The 19,406-nt window shown below is 36.7% G+C and overlaps 1 protein-coding gene and 1 pseudogene across 1 annotated transcript in view; both read left to right on the forward strand.

Annotated features, from left to right (window-relative positions):
- prom1a (prominin 1a) overlaps positions 1 to 14,057 on the forward strand; it is a 56,654-nt gene extending 42,597 nt beyond the window's left edge. Inside the window, exons 12-25 of the mRNA XM_042755376.1 lie at positions 83 to 235; positions 336 to 459; positions 864 to 967; positions 1,303 to 1,387; positions 5,684 to 5,830; positions 5,950 to 6,021; positions 6,177 to 6,269; positions 7,135 to 7,188; positions 7,289 to 7,369; positions 7,452 to 7,520; positions 7,641 to 7,730; positions 8,884 to 8,999; positions 12,054 to 12,088; positions 13,563 to 14,057. Of these exons, the coding sequence (XP_042611310.1) occupies positions 83 to 235; positions 336 to 459; positions 864 to 967; positions 1,303 to 1,387; positions 5,684 to 5,830; positions 5,950 to 6,021; positions 6,177 to 6,269; positions 7,135 to 7,188; positions 7,289 to 7,369; positions 7,452 to 7,520; positions 7,641 to 7,730; positions 8,884 to 8,999; positions 12,054 to 12,075 (1,210 nt within the window). The 3' untranslated portion in view covers positions 12,076 to 12,088; positions 13,563 to 14,057. The remainder of the gene's footprint in view (positions 1 to 82; positions 236 to 335; positions 460 to 863; positions 968 to 1,302; positions 1,388 to 5,683; positions 5,831 to 5,949; positions 6,022 to 6,176; positions 6,270 to 7,134; positions 7,189 to 7,288; positions 7,370 to 7,451; positions 7,521 to 7,640; positions 7,731 to 8,883; positions 9,000 to 12,053; positions 12,089 to 13,562) is intronic.
- Positions 14,058 to 17,037: 2,980 nt separating this feature from the next.
- Positions 17,038 to 18,642, forward strand: LOC109068961 (annotated as a pseudogene).
- Positions 18,643 to 19,406: the final 764 nt, after the last annotated feature.

Genomic DNA, 19,406 nt, shown 5'->3' on the forward strand with positions numbered 1-19,406 from the left:
ACCAGACAAAAACTATTCACAAACTTTATCGTCCTTGTTTTCCATGTGCCCTTGATGTTGTTCATAATGTTTTTGTTTTCAGGTGGATCTGTTGTATTACCCTGTGCTGTATGGTTGTGCTCATCCTCACTTTTAATTTTCTGGGTTTGTTGTGTGGTATTCTGGGATTCGACAGGCACGCAACTCCAACCACACGTGGTTGTGTCTCTAACACAGGAGGCAATCTGCTCATGGCGTGAGTTTGAGTGCAACATCAGTCTTCAAACCCATTAAATGGATGTAGTATAAGACAGTTTTGTCTGCACTCATTCACACACTCTTCCTCTGTCTCTCAGTGGTGTGGGCTTCAGCTTCCTGTTCTCCTGGGTGCTTATGGGAGTGATAACAGCACTGTTTTTGGTGGGTGGGAGTCTAGAAAAGCTTGTGTGTGAACCCTTTCAAACCCGACAGCTGTTTAAGGTAAGAGAAACGACACAATGTCAGAAGTGTTTCTGATATATGGATCATCTCAAATCATGCTGGAGAACATGATCTTAGGGCTTTACATTAAATTCTGAGTTTAAGCAGCTTGAGTACAGCTATCATTAAAACAACTGACAAACCAAATTGTAAGACATTCTAAAATTCATGTTCTGTTTTTGATTCAGTATTTCCCCCATATTAAAAAAATTAATAAAATATTTGAAAATTTTTATATTAAACATTGTGTATATATTATATTTTAAATGTTCATGTAGATGATATAATTTGTAATTAATTTTTACTAGTTTCAAAAGTGGTATCCGGTACCCATTGTATACATGCTGAAAGACAAATAAATTCACCAAATAATACGAGATACAGTGTGATTATGTTGTGTGTAGGTGTTAGATACGCCCAACCTGGTCAATTCTGCTTGGAGAAACTTCATACCAGGATACCTGTACAATGATCCTGAGATGGACCTTACAGCATATTCTCTCTACAGGTAACCTTGTTATGTATATCTAATAAATACAAAATTAACAATTATATTACTCTGTAATAGTGTAAGTGTAATAGTAAGTGCAAGGTTTTTTGACAAAAGAATATTTGGAGAAATATATCAATTTTAGTGTATTAAAAACTAAATGTTGAATCAAATATGCAAACAAATTACAAATTTTCTCTGAACTAACTTTTCTGAGCCATTTTACAATAGATTTGTCTTCATCCATCAATAGTCCAGCAGATGGCAGCAGAGAATTAAAAGTCTGAAATGAAAGTCTGATCATAATAAATAGAGTAAGGTTTGATTTCCCCTTTTTCTCTCTTCTTTTGCAGTAATTGTAAGGACAACAGAGGGATTTACTCAGCTCTTCATCTGGATAAGATCTTCAACATCTCAGCCTTCTTAAACACTAGTGTTGTGAGTGGATCAAGGCTTAGCTCAGTACACACGCAAATCACAACTAAATTTACAGTGATATTCAAAGTCACACTGAGATTTGTGATGCTACCGTTTACACCAGATAGCCCCTTTTTGAGATCTAGGCATTTTGAACTCATTACTATCTAACAACAAATGTGATTGTTTGGATAAATTTAAGTTGACTGTGGGCATTAAAAAATTTGCATTAAAGGGATAGTTCACCCAAAAATCAAAATTATGTCATTAATGACTCACCCTCATGTCGTTCCAAACCCGTGAGACCTCTGTTCATCTTCAGAACACAGTATAAGATATTTTAGATTTAGTCCGAGAGCTTTCTGTCCCTCCATTGAGAATGTATGTACGGTATACTGTCCACGTCCAGAAGGTAATAAAAACATCTTCAAATTAGTCCATGTGACATCAGAGGGTCCGTTAGAATTTTTTAAAGCATCGAAAATACATTTGGTCCAAAAATATCAAAAACTACGTCTTTATTCAGCATTGACTTCTCTCCCGGGTCTGTTATGAGCGCGTTCACAGCACATCCGGTTCGCGAACGAATCACTCGATGTAACCGGATCTTCTTGAACCAGTTCACCAAACCGAACTGAATCGTTTGAAACGGTTCGCGTCAACAATAAGCATTAATCCAGAAATGACTTAAGCTGTTAACTTTTTTTAACATGGCTGACACTCCCTCTGAGTTCAAATAAACCAATATCCTGGAGTAATTCATTTACTCAAACAGTACACTGACTGAACCGAGCCAGATAACGAACGAAACATTGACTCGTTCTCGAGTCAAGAACCGGTTGCATCGGTTTTCGGATCACCGGTAGTGATGGGAAGTTCTGTTCTTCTCCGCGAACCGGTTCTTTTCGGGACAGTTTGATTCAATAAACCGGTTGCCGAAAACGGTTCACCAGTTCTTTTGCGCTCGACGTATTGACTTCATTGGCGATGATTGCCCTTGATTCAAGCCTTCGGTTTACCCGCGCTCATAACATTAGCACAGAATCAGTTCAGAATCAATCACCAAAAGAACCAGTTCGGTTCAGACGCGCTGTGTGTCAGTCTGAATCACGCATGCGCAGTATCATCAGCTCCTCGGGTTCTCGAATCGCACGCGCGTCCGACAGAAACGGTTCTTGACTCGAGAACGAGTCAATGTTTCGTTCGTTATCTGGCTCGGTTCAGTCAGTGTACTGTTTGAGTAAATGAATTACTCCAGGATATTGGTTTATTTGAACTCAGAGGGAGTGTCAGCCATGTTAAAAAAGTTAACAGCTTAAGTCATTTCTGGATTAATGCTTATTGTTGACGCGAACCGTTTCAAACGATTCAGTTCGATTTGGTGAACCGGTTCAAGAAGATCCGGTTACATCGAGTGATTCGTTCGCGAACCGGATATCACTAAACTGCAGTGTTGTGAACGCGCTGTAACAGAACCGGGAGAGAAGTCAATGCTGAATAAAGTCGTAGTTTTTGATATTTTTGGACCAAAATGTATTTTCGATGCTTCAAAAAATTCTAACGGACCCTCTGATGTCACATGGACTACTTTGAAGATGTTTTTATTACCTTTCTGGACGTGGACAGTATACTGTACATACATTCTCAATGGAGGGACAGAAAGCTCTCGGACTAAATCTAAAATATCTTATACTGTGTTCCGAAGATGAACGGAGGTCTTACGGGTTTGGAACGACATGAGGGTGAGTCATTAATGACATAATTTTGATTTTTGGGTGAACTATCCCTTTAAAATTTGCATTATCCTATTTTACCAGAATAACATCTCGGATTATGCATGTGACCATGATTCCCAGAGAGGGAATAAGGCACTCTAGTGGGCACTATGGGGAATGGCATCAGCATGACCAGTGTCTGAAACACAAGACACAATGTCTCGTTCCCTCTTGAGGAGCCATGGTTACATGCCTAACCCAAGACGTTCCCCTTCAAGGGAACTCGCACTGCATCCTCTGATGGACACTATGAGAAATGAAATACTAGGGCTGGGAAAAAAATATTGATTTCTCGATTTTAGTTGATTCGCATTTTTATGAAACGATATAGATTCATAAATCCTAAGAATCAATTAATCTAGGCTGTCAGATAATGAACAGAACGTGCCTCCCATCCAATAAATTGCAATAAGCTTTGTGATCTGTTACTTTTGATATGAAACAAAGTCTCAGATTTCAGATTCTGTCCATTTTATTACAATATTCTAATATTAAATCCCTTTTTAGCGCTGTTTAATGTGTGAGTGACAGATCGCTGTGGCGCCTCGGTTAGAAGCGGCAGCGCAAACTGATCATCTCTGCTTTAATAGCAGTTACAGCTAAGATGAAGTAAACATGAATGAACATCCGAAGGTGTTAATAGAAAGAGTACAACTTAACGAAATTCATCTCCTGTCACATGTAATCGCTCAATCAGTGTTTCAAATGCGGAAAGATGACAAAAGCTTGTAAACAATGTCATGTAACATCACTTTTACCACAGAAAAACATATTCGGTGACCATGAAAAATGAACTCTAGAGAGGAGCGTTTTGCTAAATATGCACCATATAACATATAAATTATAATTTTTACTGTTCTTCAATATTTAATTTGTTTAAATAAATCCATCAAATTTTTGTAACAGCCACCATTTAAATGTTTATATTTCAAAAAACGAATCGGAGTAGAAATATAATTCTGTAATTAAAAGTTAAAGTTAGTATTATAATTTTAATATTAAAACTAACCTTATTGAGTATATTTTAAGTGTTTGTTTACAAATCAGCAAATTTCAACCTTTCAAAAATAATATTGACTCTCAAGTATATTTTACAGCATTAGTTGGGCAATTTTTTTTTTCCTTGAAAAAATTTGCCATGTCTTGAATAAAGAATCAGAAACAACAGAAAGGTCACTTCCATGCTCTACCTACAATCCACACGAACGGTCTGGCTACCTGCCTCGGCAACAGGCGACTCGAACCGCAGATGTTAGGCTGTCAATTTCACGTGACTGCATGCATTCAGCTCCCACGAGAGATGAATGTGCTCTGTACAAAGGCTAGGATCCCTCAAGAATCATGCGAGAACAGAATCCACTGCTGTGAATGCATCGCTATGAGCCCATTCAACTCCCACGAGAGGCGAACACGCTCATGCAAACGCTGTCTAAAATCTCAGGTGAAGATGAAGCAAAGAAGAACCAGGCTTCTACCTTCCTTCCCAGTAATCCCACAAATTCATACAATGAGCAAACCACATTTCCTCAACAGTCGAAAGCACTCCATCCATGCTTTTTCACAAAAAAATAAGAGCAACGAGCACATTCAACTCACTCCAGAGCTGAATGCGTGTGCTTCTCGCCCACACAACATATGAGTGTCATGAATCTGCAGGTATCAAAGCAAACCCTCACAATGAGCACCTTTATTCAGGACCTCAGGCCCTCAAATGGAGGCAGGCACTGTGGATTGTGTCTCAAAGGAAATGCACTCCATTCACTATTTTAAGTAACACTCTTGAAAAAAGAAATGTTGTACATTTTGTTTTTCCAATCCAGTGTTGTTGTTTTTCTCTCTGTTCTTTTGAATTGGCAGAATATCTCAAAACATTTCATACATAACCATTTGAAACATTTTATATAGAGCATCTATAAATTCCTTCATTTCAGCAGAATGATTTTTGTTTTCACTTAAAAGCCAACATTCTTGATTCACACAGCACCCCAAAAATCTGAGACCACATTGAATGGAATGTTTTAGGACATTTATGGAATGTAAAATAAAGAAAATCATGTGAACTGATTTATACAAATGGACAAATGATTGCGCTCCCACTGTAGCACAGGATGCTCTTTAGATCTTCTCAAAACATGCTGGAGAACATAAACATCAGGTTTTGCAAAAACTTGTGGAGCACATGCAGAACAAGTGCTGCTATTAAAGCAAAAAAGGGACAAACACAATACTAAGACATGCTATATTTTTAATCCAACTTTTAACAAAAAAATGCATATACTGTACTACAATGTAATATTAATTTTGGTGTTAATAGGTTATGTATATGTATTAATTTTTATCATTTTATTATGTATTTTTATAAATATACGTCTGAGCCACTAGTAACCATGAGAATATATCTTTTTTTTTTTGTAAGTTATTGTTTTTTACTAGTGGTCCCACTGGTCAGACTGTATGTTCTAGAATATTTCCTCATGACAGTCCATCCAGATTTCCTAGACTCATGTCAGAATCATACACAGAACCTCTTTTCTTTCTGCAGTACTCCAAGGATGTGTCAAGGAAGTTTGAAGGGATGAAGGTGGACCTGCGTGGAATCATTCTTCTTGAGTCAGAAGGCAAACAGAATCTCATCAGCTTCACTAAAACTGGGATTAATGAGATTGACTTTGCTGCCTATTTGGAGGAGGTACATGACATACATAAACACGTTTTAATTGAAACTTTTGAACCATAGGCTTTGATGTATGTACAGTCCCAGATCAGGTGAGAAACAGTGTGTTCTCGTGTGTCCCATCATCTTTTCAGGTTAATAAAGGAGTTACTCGCATTAATCTAGTGGATTTTGCTAGTCAACTTGATGCTCAAGCTGATCAGCTGGTAAGATTTATGAGGTTAATCTAATTAAAATAATTCTAAAAGGAGTATAAAATGTAATTATTCCATATTCTGTAATATTACATTAAATTCAGTGGTACGTGCATGAATGTTTCTTGGGCTAATTCTCATTTACACTATATCTCTCTCTTTTGCAGTTTAAAGGGACCTTGCAGACCTCATTAAAAGGACACGCTAATACTATAAGACAGATCCACATCCAGCAAGTCATCCCACTGGAGCAGTCCATGGTAATCTATCCCTGTTTCATTGATGCTCATTTGAATGATTACATTCTTATCCACGAATGGTTCTGTTGAATCATTTCTATTTTATAAGTGGGACTGATTGTAAATGAAAAACTTCTCAAAGATGTTCATATTTCTGTTCGCACCTGATTTTAAACAATCTCTTTTTTTATTATCTTTAACACATTCAACTTGATTTACGGCTTCCGAGAAATATGTGAAAGCAAGGGTAAGCCTACCAGTCATAGCTGCATAACCTGCAAGTTGTTTGCTTCTTTTGGTATGGTTTCTCTGTTATAACATCACAGAAAAAACAAGCAGCTTTAAAGAGCAGCTTCATCATGTCTTTGTCCTAGTGACATGTTTTTTAAACTTCCAAATGTGTAAATTTGAATATTTACAGATTCAAAAACTGGTCAAAGGTGAAATGTTGAATTTCTGTCCATCTAGTGGCATCAAACAGAAAATTCTGATGTTTTCTGTTGTTTTCACACCATTGGTTAAAGCATTTGCATTACTGGAATGTTTATTTTCCAGTCCATACTAGTTGCTTAACCAGTTAGATATGTTCTTATGTGACATAATAAAGTTCATCAAATGATTCCCTGTGTGCCAAATGTATCATATAGTACAACAGTTTTGTCTCACATTCTTTATTTATTTTTGACGTAATGTTCATGTGATGCATGTAATGCACATATAAGGTTGCACGGCATTTTGTTACCCTGCTGATTCCATTGAATTGTCAGTTTATGTTTCCAAAATGGTCATTTACAGTTTTTCTTTTTTTACCATTTTATAAGCATTTTAGATTATAGATCATTTGGACATGATTCTTGCTTTGTGTCTATTATCTTTCTTATTAAAGAGCATACTTAATCAGAGCATCAGACTTCTGGAGAGGACCTCCTCAGACCTGCCTGTAAGTTGCTCATTTTAAAACTACCACCAGTTTAAAAATATCACAACAGATGCATTTCAGAACATGCTTTCTGATGAACAGTAAATGCACTGGTTTTTAGGTCAGAGTTATAGATCTATTAGCTGCCGTTGATGCCGCCCAGTTCCTAATTTCCCACAATGCAACATTTGTGGTCAATCAGGTAATGTGAAAGAAAAAAAAACATGTCTGAAATGATTGGTGTATAGTTGTATCGTACTGATGGTTAATATATGCTCAAACAGGAAACAGAGAAATACAAGCAGACTATTATTGGCTATTTCAAGCAGTATATCGACTGGATCAGAACGTCTGTGAGTATTTTTAACTGTATTATCTATCTGAAATAGCATTAATGTTAGATTGGTGATGATCGGTTAGTTCTAATGCATTATTTTAGTTTGAAACCCTTTTGTTTTGCTGCCTCATTGTAGTTGGCCCTGGAGGTCGCTACCTGTAAACCACTCAGCAACATTGTGGACACGGCCGAGATCCTAGGCTGCAGTTTCCTGCTGGATTCAATGGTAAGATGGCCATCGGTACTAGAACTACTGGAAATGAAATTCTTCTCATCATTTACTCACCCTCATGTCCTTCCATCCCCATTATTTTTTGACATCCATGAAATAAAAAAAGTGTGTTCAGTTTTACATCCAGGTAATATGGATGGTGATTTATATTGCCAAAGCTTAAAAGAGTACAAAGGCACTAATATAAACAGAATAAAAGAAGGCCAAACAACACATTCACTATATATTCCAAGTCCTCTGAAGCATTTTGTAAAGTTATAAAATTACTTATAATGTTGTCGGAAAGATATCAGATTAAGTAAATAAAATTTTCATTTATGTGTAAACTACTTGTTTAAAGAGCTATACAATCCTTTCAGAAGTTTAGGGTCAGTAGGATTTTTTTATCTTTTTTTTTTTTAAGAAAAAAAGAAGACAAAGAAAGAAAAGTTTTCTGAGTGTCAAATCAGCATATTAGAATGATTTCTAAAGAATCATGTAACACTGAAGTCTGGAGTAATGGCTGCTGAAAATTCAGCACCGAAGCAGTTGCATTCTATGATTAGGGTCGGCTGAAACCAAAATTATCCTTTGGAAGAGGATATGACTTCTTTGTCATTTAATTGATTTTTGTATTGTTTTACAAATTAGGATTTCTTTTATCCATCTTTTATGAGTACATTCCATAGAAGTAATGATTTTTATACTGTAAAAACTGTTAGATATTCTGTTAGATATCAGCAAGAGATAAGTGTATCAGAGTAATGTCCAGCTATTATATATCTGGGAAAGAGTAATATACAGTACAAAAATGTTACAATATGAGGATAATATTTGACAGTTTTGTATGTTGATCCGAAGCTGCCTTCATCTGAGGTCTTTGTAAGTTGCAGTCAATGAATCCTGATGGATTTGCATAAACTTAAACCTATTTGTTAAACTTTTCTCTACATTTTGTCGCGTGGCTGGACATGTTGCATCTGATCGATTGAATGTGAACGTTCGTTTATATAGATAACTTCTTATGTTAGAGCTCCACTGTCTGTATTTTGGAAAAGCTTCTTGTCAGAAAAGCACATGTATGGAGAGTATGTTGATCAAAGTGTCATTTATGGTTAAGCAGAGTGCAGTTTTTGGGTGACTTTAATCTTGTGTTTATTTGTTGCAGAACACATTCTGGTTTGGATTAGGCTGTTCCACACTGTTTCTGCTCCCTAGCATTATCCTGTCCGTCAAACTTGCCAAGTTCTACCGCAGAATGGACACAGAGGATGTCTATGACGAGTAAGTATCCCAAATACACCAAGCTGGCGATTGCTGTTTAGCACCCCAGTGATTACAGTTCCATAAACAAAGTTAATATTGTTTGTATATTGTTTTACTCTGCTAAAGAAAACAGATTACAGGACTGGAGCTAACTGTTGTACAATTAATAATATGCATAATATATGAAAGTGCAAATGCCTTATTCTTTTCTTTCTTTTGCCCGGAGTAGTTATTAAATCTTTTTTCTCTCTCTCTGTGCTCTTCTTTCTAGTTCTTCTGTCTCAGGGACTTGGCATTTCACCTTATGATAACCATTCTTGCTATTTCCATCTTTCTTCATTCTTCATCTTTCTGTCCAGCACTTTGCACTTTATGAGAACTACATGTATATATTGTACAAACAGTGTTTTGTTTTAGCGTTTTTTGAGCATTCATGCGTTTACAGTTGAGAATCATTGCGATTGACAAGTCACCAAGTGTCTTGACCAGAGACGTCCGTTTTGACATCCGTGTGATGTCTCTGTACACCACTAGAGTGCATCTCGGTAACATTTTTGCTTGTCTTGTCTTGTATCTTTAGCATTGAGACAATTCCCATGAAAACGTAAGCTGTTTTTTCCCCTTATACTTTTACTGTCGACTTGACTGCTAAAACGATATCCCTTTCCTGTTTTGTACATAAAACTTTCTGCTTAATGGTGCTGGTTTAAGCTCTAAGCCTTGGAATTGCTTCTCTGGTGAAGGGCGCTGCTTGTGTTGGTGTGTTATCTTTGAAGCTCCCTTGTTTAACATGAAGGGCTGTTAAAACAGAGACCTTAAGAACACACTTCAAAACCATTGCTGTACACTTTACAAGATATGTTTGCAGTTTATACCGTTTCATACTTTATCTTGTGTACATTTTTCAAGAATGCTTTAAAATGAAGCTTGTCCAGAGACACATGCCATTTTTCTCATGTCACATCATGTTTTGTTTACATTTTTTGTCTATGTAATGTTTTATTTCCATATGGAAACTGGTAATAATGGTTATTATAATGAACATTTAGAATGTATCCAAAATCCTGTAATGGCAAGGTAATCAGAACCATATCCCTGTACACCCTGCGTGTTACACTAATAAACCGCATGCATCGGGTGGAACGATTGAGGTGATAATTAGGTATCAGAGGTCTGATGCATGCACAGTTTGAAGTTGCACAAACAGGCACCTAGGAGTCTGATATTGCCCTCTTTTTTTCCATTGTTAAAACATTGCTTGCATGCTGACTAACTCAATAGAAGTAATGCAGAATTTGTGTTTTGCACTCTTGCATGATATTTTAATTTATATTAACATTGCATACATTAGATTTGGCAGAATTTATTGACTGGCTGAATTTGCGTTTGTGCATGTATTCAAATTTTTGTCTTCTTGCATGACTCTTGAAATTCTCACTGGGCTGCTCTGGCTCTCTCCAACTCATCACTAATGATGTGTTTCAACAGCAAAGCATGTAACAGAGGTCAGGATGGTGTGCTAGAATAACACAGAGCTTGGATAAATACAAACACTGTCATTCAGAAATTTGGGGTCGATGAGATTTTTAAAAACAGCGAGCAATTATTTGATTAAAAAATATAGTAAAAACAGTTATATTTTGAAATATTGTTATAATTTAAAATAGATTTGTTTTAAAACGTTTTAAATGTAATTTATTCCTGTGATGGCAAAGCTGAATTTTCAGCATCATTACTCCAGTCTTCAGTGTCACATGATCCTTAAGAAATCATTCTGATATGCTGATTTGCTGCTCAAGAAACATTATTATAATCAGTGTTGAAAGTAGTTGTGCTGCTTAATAGTTTTATGGAAGCTCATATACATTATTTTTTAAGATCCTTTAATGCACAGAGAGTTCGAAAGAACATGTATTTGAAATCGATTTTTTTTTTTTATTACTATTATTTAAAAAAAAAATGAATAAAAAAAAATCTTACCCCTAACTTTTGAATGGTAGTTTATGTATTAGATGTTTAGACTGAATAGGTCTTAAGATATGATAAAGCTATGATAAGGTTTTTTCACATTTTCAAGTATGGAATTGCTTGATTAGAGTTTAAAATGAAAATAGTTATACTAGGAAATGTGCTGTATGTGATAACAGAGTTTCTAATTGGCTGTTTTCTGATTGGATCTTTTTTGAACCTAGTGCTATCAAAGATTCATGTGATTTCTGTCAGGTGGTAGGACATTTTTATGTGAGGCGTTTCAAATAAAAATTACTTACAGCACCTTTATTAGTAGTAGTGCTATATGTGTCATTTAAAAAGCCCCGTCCTGATCTTCTATTGATGGGTTAAAGATGGATGGAGAGCTAATGGGGGCATCTCAGTAGTGTGTGAAGATTTTAAATGCACTCCAGTCCTGACAGTTTTTTGCTTTGTGCCTCACATCCCTACCTATGACACTATGACTCGATTCCCACGGGCCTCTGCGCCCCCGCACCATGCCGACTGGTGACTCTGAGGAGGACGGTCTGTTTTGTAACTACAGAAAGGTACTGAGAGCTGCAGATGAGAGCAAATAGACTTGATCTTTCTCTCTATAACAAGCATTCCTCCTGTCCAAATTAATGACATAGCTATTTTAGTATGCATTTGTTTGATTGCCTCCTAACATTTTCACTCTTGTATCCTCTGTTGACATGCACTTTAAATATTTCTGTTTTGTTTTTTGTTTTTTATGTCATTACACCCACAGCATGTTTAATTTTTGCATCCCATCTTCAGAAGCATTCCACCAGGATAACTGCTGTGTGAATTGTGTTTTTTAGGGTCCATCACTAACCACTCACTCGTATCATTGTGATCCACCAATGTTTGACTTCAAACATTCCTGACAGCTCTGCAAACAGATAGATGCCAGCGCTCACTGTGTTTTTTGTTTCTTTCTCTTGGTCTAAAATCTCATCTCCCCTCTCATGTCTCATGTTGAACCAGTTCATTCGTATCAGTCTTTGCCATTTATCATTCATTTTGAAACTGCGCAGCGGGTGTAATTCTGCAATATTTGTTTCTTTTCTCATACAGTGATATTGGAAACTGGAATTAAACCTTTGTGGAATGTAAGTTGTTTTAATTGACCTTGTTTTTACATTAAACCAGTGCTTCTCAACCTTTTTGAACCCAAGGCCCCCCACTGTCCGCAAAAACATTCAAAAGCCCCATGATTTTTTTTTAAGGTTTTTTCAATATCTGATTATCTGTCTAAAGAAAAAAAGTTGTTGTTGAGGGGGTGAATTAAAACAAGCCATATCTTGATTTTCAATTGTTGTAGCTAATTTGAATGCTTGTTTCGTCTTATTTTAAAGGGTTCATATGACGTTGCTAAAAAGAACATTATTTTGTTCATTTGGTGTAATGCAATGCGTGTATGCGGTTTAAGGTTCAAAAAAACATTATTTTCCACATACTGTACATTATTGTTGCTCGTCTATGCCCCGCCTTTCTAAAAACACTTAAATTTTTACAAAGCTCATCGTTCTAAAAAGCGAGGTGTGCGCTGATTGGCCAGTATGCTATCCAGTGCGTTGTGATTGGCTGAATGCCTCAAGCGTGTGATGGAAATGTTACACCCCTTAACACTGTGATGCGTGTCCCGGTCAGAACACCGACATGACAAGACAAAAAACAATAAAACCCATTATAAACCCTTATTAAACCAGGCATTTGTTGCATCCAGTGGGGACATAATTACGGAATATAATGACTTATACTGGCTTTTTACGCGTTGCGTTGCGTTGCAATCGTGCTGCATAAACATAATACCATGTCTGCATTTGTAATTGGGAGAAACGACAAACAACAAGCGCTACTCTACTCTGCTCAAAACTCATGTTTGAATCATCAGTGGCAAACTCTTTAAATATGAAAACGTACTTACAGACTGTGAGTCAGAAGCCCCAGACTGTCCTTGCAATGCTGGAATTGTCCAACTTTATAGAAACAGACATCGGCATTGTAGGCTACTCTCCAAGTAAACAATCCTCGTCCTCCGTAAAATGCACTGCACACTGAATATTTGGATTGAACTGTTCCGGAACAGTGTTGAAATACAGCTTAACCACTGATTTCTAGTTGTGTCCTCTTTTGGAAGGCCACGCAAAGTAGTTATACTTTCACAACGAAATACACAGTGTCACCACAACATGGCGGCAGCGGCGGCAACAGCGAGAATAAAAGTTACGCATTCTTTCTTTGAATGAAGATTTAGGTGGCGTTATGCAAATCTTCCCACATCGTGACTTAGACATGTGGGGTCGTGTTTAAATGAGGAGTTTTAGGAGGGCGTGGACGAGTCTTAACTTTTATAAAGAATATCTCTTTGGGTTTGAGACTTTAGTCTTTGCAACTTTACAGATCTTCTTTATGCACCATATGCATCATATGACCCTTTTAAGTAGCGGGTCCCCTTCCCCTGGTTGAGAACCACTGCACAAAACAGAATGAAAAGTTAATAAAAACTAACAAAAAAAACTATTGTATGCATTGTACAAGACTAATGTTTTCCTCTCACTATGTATTTCTTCTTTACAACAGACTCTCTCTGTGAACAGCAGGTTCAGCTCTTAAGAAAAAGGAAACTCACATACTTGTGAAACTACCTGTTGTCCACGTTCCCATCACATCAGTGAAGAAGACCTTCATCAAAATGTTTTGACTATTGTTGTTTTGACTAATTTGCACCTTTATGATTGTAGTACTGTCTTATGGACTGTCCCCTCAACAAGCTATTCTCTGATGTCACATCCTGCCATAATCAGGGAGGCTTCACAATATAAGGTTTTTTTTAACTACTACATGTGTCTTTGTTTACAGTCATTGAGAAATCACCTGTGACAGGCATAACAATGCTATGACTGCTGCATTCTTATTTGTCTTGTGTTTTTATATATATATATATATATATATATATATATATATATATATATATATATATATATATATATATATATATAGTGCTTTTAACATCGTGGAGAATTCAACATGTTGTCAAGTCCAGTCCACTGAGAGGCCAAATTTACTGAAAACAGAGCAAGCCCAGCCACCAATGAGCCACAAAATATTACACATAAACAAGGATGTGTAGGTGTTAGAAAACATGATAAGTGCTAACTCGGTACAGATAGATGTGTCAAGCCATTTCAAGGGTGAATGAATTGTTGCCTTTTCAGAGATTAGCTCGTGCTACATGTTAGTCAGAAGTCGCAAGAGCAGGTCTTTGATAAGTTTTACCTAGTTATTGAAGCTGAGATCACTAAACCACATTTGATACTGAGCTGTGGTTAGCAGTTTAAGACATCTATATGTGTTTATGCTCACTTCTGTACTGAGCATTTAAGATATTATGCATTTGGATTTAGTAACACCCCTAAAAGATCTTGCTAGCTTTATGTACTTTAGTTTTTCTGAATATATCAGTTATTAATATTTCGGTTCCTAATTTTGCCAACTTGTACTAACAACAATTGCTCTCCGACATATTGTTGGATTACTTTAAACTACTGATTATTGCTGTGTGACACCAAATCTTGTTTCATTGTAGGTCTCAGGTTTTAGGGCTTTTTGTTTACTTAATATAACAATATTTCTGGACATACATTTGTCAATACAGTATTTGAACTTCATGTCAACTTTAAAGTGAGTGAATGTACCTCAGAGAGACATTTGCTTGTATGATACAGTAGCAAGAGAAGACCACAGAGCCCATTTACGACAACTTTTTAGTCATTGACAATAACACCACCAAATATTTCAAACTGTTTAATGTTAGAGACATTATGTCAGGTGCTACATATTTTTGCTCAGATCCTTCACTCATTGTGTATATGACAGTGTTATCGTGACCTTGTTGTACTTGATTTATATCTAGAAAGGTCCCTTCACTTCACAGTCTCATTGATTTGCCATACCACACATAGCATGCACATACTTGATGGTCAAGCTTACTCAGAGATGTTTAGTTGTGGTGGGCCGGGTTGTCAGTGCCGTTGGTTTTCAAGTCCATGTGGTTAAGCTGGCTAAAACTGTAAAATATTTAAAATAAAATTTCAGATGAAAAAAACATTCTGGTGTGTTGTAAATTCCCAATTCAACCGCTGTATATAGCATTTAAACTGAGTTCACAATAGATCGGTTTTTAAAAAATAAAAAGAGTAAAAAGAGTATAGCTTACAAAACCTACAATGTCATGAAAACACAAAACCAGTGTTGGAAACTTTTTTTAGACTATCTTTTATAAAAGGGCGATATTTGCCACAGGAATTAGTTTTCATAGACATTTTTACTAAGAGGGCACACACACACACACACTCAGGGCAGGTCTAAGGTAAGACACCAGTCCAGTCTGTGCTGAAATGCTACTGTCAATCAAATTATTGTGGGGGGGCATCTGAGATCAGCCCATTTGAGAAAGGGAAAATGATTTGACGAGATAAAAAAAAAAAAAAAAACACTGGGTGGATTTTTATAATTATAGGGTGGTTGTGTATACACACTGCCAACACACATTTTAGTATAAACAACTTGTAAAAGTGCATGTAGCATCCGATGATCCCTTTAATATACATGTTCACAACAAGAATGATAACTGTGATTCTATAAAGCAGGATGGATTCTGAGTAGCTGTTATGATTCATTTTTTTATCATTCATCAACTGTGAAAGTGATATTATTCCTCTGTGCCGTTATTATTAAAATTGTGGTGGGGATTCTTTTAAATTTAACTATTTTTAAAACTATCTTATATAATACTATATCTTTATATAGTTCTTAGCTTGCATGAACGGGCCCTCTGTTTCTGTCAGTTTTCTCCAGAAAAGTCTCGATGAGTTAGACAGGCAAAGAAAGTCTGGGACTTGTGGAAGCCAGTAAAACGCCAGAAATAAAAGCTGTAATTGGCCTCTCACACAGTCACAGATCCTTTGATTCTAGCTGAGCTGACTTGTTCTGGATGTTTACATTTTAATTCCTGCATCAGTTACGAGGACCCCCTACTTCCAGATATGATTGATTGCTTGAAATACAGATGTGATTAGTTCAATGTGTCTGTCGTAATTCAGAAGATCAGCCACACTTTTTCACTAATGGCCTCTAACTCCATGCCTCATCTCTTTAAGTGAACATGTTCATATGATTATCCAATCGTGTGCCTGACATGTTCCCAGTCAGAGTATGATCCTTCATGCAGAACTGTCAAAATCATCAAATTAATATACTGTATGTTTAGTATGAAATGCCCATACATTTCTGCCTAAAAATTTAAAAACAGAGAACTGCATTGTCGCCATATTGTGACTTAATACCTCTTATTGTAAACTTTATTTCAAAATTACCTTAGATCTTTTATTTTGAGGTAGAAATGGTTTCAATAGTTTAGTGAGACAAATATAACATTTTATCACATTTGAACCAACATGTTACACCAGGTTGGCATACAGTTTTTAAAAGAACCTTTTTTTCTACATGTAAGGACATTTTAAAAATCTAAAGAATATTTTTCCACTATAAAAACCTTTTTGCAATGGAAAGGTTCTATGGATGTTAAAGGTTCTCCATGGAACCATCAATGCCATTAAAGAACCCTTATTGTCTTTTTTTTAAGATTGTACGGTCACACAAGGAAGTCCAGTAAACAGCTTCTTTTTTAAATACTAACATAACCCAAGATTACGATTTCTTGATGGTAGGCCTGGACAGATTGTTCCTAGCATCATAAACACAAAACATGACTGGGAAAACTAATATAGCTGCGGTTTACCGTGAATTACACAAACAAATTGCTGAAAAAGTTCCAGAATTGGGGGTTGTAAAGGAGCGCTCTCTGTTCACTTTACTGTGTCTGGGCATTTTCTTGATTGGTTACATATGTGTCCCTGCCTATTACTGACATTCCTCAGATGGCCAAGCGGGAAGCCAGCTTGTGGAGCAACTTTTTATTAACCTCAAAATACCATTTTTTGTGACCAAAGCCTTTAAATAGTGGAGTCAGAAGTCCCTCCACCAGTGTCAGCGCCTCACAACATGTGGACAATCACACTCCTGCTTACATGCTGCCTACGGGTAGCACTTGTTAAGAGCCAGGATCACGACGACATCGAGTCAGCATACGGGAGGAACATTTGGAAAGACGTGAATGACTTTCTAACCAAAGATACCAGAGATGAATGCAGCTTGAGTGTGATGGAACAACACGATCTCACTAAGCTCCGCATTATTTGCCTGGGCACAGAGCGCTCTTACTGGTGTGAGTACCAGGGCAAGCCTAAGGTCTGCCGCTCTTACAACAACAACCCAACGCATTATTTCAGGCAGATCATGTGGGAACTCCGCAGGCTGCGGAAATGCTTGCCAGGGCCAGAGCATCCTCAAGCCTCTCATGTGCAGGAGAGCTTCGGACGAGGCCCAGATGGTCTTCACAAGCTCATCCTCTTCAGACACCAAGCCAATGGACAGGCCCTACAGACCAGACCCTGACAGAACCGTGCAGATGAGACCACAACAGAGGGGACGAGAGCAGAGGCCAAAGCCTACAACACCACAAATATTACAAACCCAATCAGCCAGGACTCCTCAAGACAAGCCGAATCAACCCAAAGCTATCAAATCCACCACAGAGAGGAAAATTACTACACCCCAAACCAACTATACCACAACCCAACTACGCCGGTACCCATGAGTAAGGCCAAGAAACTTGCCCAGGACTACTGCTGGCGCTCTTTTCAGGGTGTCTGTTCCTTTGTCATAGGGTGGTTCAAAAACTAAGAAAAGGGTAGGATTTTATATCACATATATCCACTTTATTTTTTATTTAAGGGTGGTTGGTACATTTGTTAACTGAATGTGCCATTTCCAAAAACAGTCTGTTATGTTGCTTGATATTGCAGACTGGTATTTATCATATTATTTTAGTTCATTATCATAAAATTATAAATATTCACTGATTTGTATCACAAATATTTTACTGCACTTTGTTATTCTTCTAGTTTACTTATAGTGTCTCATGAATCGGAAGTCTGGCAAATTCAAAGAAAATAGCATATTTCCTCCTTGCAATATAATGTTGTAAATCTGAAGATATAAGTTGTTGCAAATCTGAAACTTGTGTGTCCTCTCTTTATACTACTGTAGTCACTCACATTTCCGCAGACTGTAAACCCCATTCAAGACGACTCCAAATGTCTTAACAGCATGAAGGTTTTGGACTGACGGGAAGAAATGGAGGTGTTTGTTAAGACTGACAGGACTTTGGGAACACGATTAATATATTCTTATTTATGACAAATGTACAGACTCTAATGTACATGTTATCAGAATAGACAAGATTAGACAGTTATCAATGAATTTAGATGTTGAGCATAATGCTGGCATGTTTTCTTCTCTAAATGTAAACTATATGATCAGGAACTTCATCTTAGCCTGTGTACTGAATGCTATATGTGTATTAATCTTGCTATGTTATATATTTATGAGTGCTGACCAATTGGGTCAACATTTTTGAGAGCTGTGCAGCAACAGGTCACTTCAGACTGTAATATATATATATGTGTGAAAATGTATAATGTACATGAATATGGATTTGTGTCTACTAGCCTACATTTTATAGTGGAGTAAGTAATACTCAAATATATATATATATATATATATATATATTATATATATATATATATATATATATATATATATATATATATATATATATATATATAGGATTTGTTTTTTGTTTTTTGCTTGCCCTGAATAAATTTTGGCTCTCTACCGTTTGCTTTTTGTGTGGGGATGATTTAGATGAGTGTGACAGCAGAGGGCACTATTGTGCTAGAAAACGCGAGAAAGGACTTTCAAATACAGGTCTGTGAGGACGTTTACCATAGAATATTTCTGAAAACCATGGTCCGCCAAAATATGATCAATTTATTACTACCGTTTAAAAATTATAATTCATCGAAAGATTGTTGCTGGTGTTGTAATTTTAGTAACTACACTCTCAGAAATAAAGGTACAGAAAAGGCAAAAAAAAGGTACAAATGCTCGTCGCTGGGGCAGTACCCCCAAGGGGAACAAACTTGTACCATATTAATGGGTACAAAGAAGTACCCCTACAGTTTGTGCCTTTTAGGTACAAATATGTACCTTTGAGGGTACAAATGGCTCATCGCTGGGGTGGTACCCCCGAGGTACAGCAATGGTACCCTTACCATAGGTACAGAGTTGTACCCTTTTATACTGTACCTTTTTAGAGACAATATGGTACCTTAGCAATACATTTGTACCTTAATCCACTGGTACAAAAATGTACCCCATTAGATGGTACTAATTTGTTCTCGTTAGGGGTACCACCCCAGCGACGATCCCATTGTACCTATAAAGTGGCAAAAATGTCCT

Source organism: Cyprinus carpio, unplaced genomic scaffold (genome assembly GCF_018340385.1).
Source record: "Cyprinus carpio isolate SPL01 unplaced genomic scaffold, ASM1834038v1 S000006694, whole genome shotgun sequence".
NCBI lineage: Eukaryota > Metazoa > Chordata > Actinopteri > Cypriniformes > Cyprinidae > Cyprinus > Cyprinus carpio.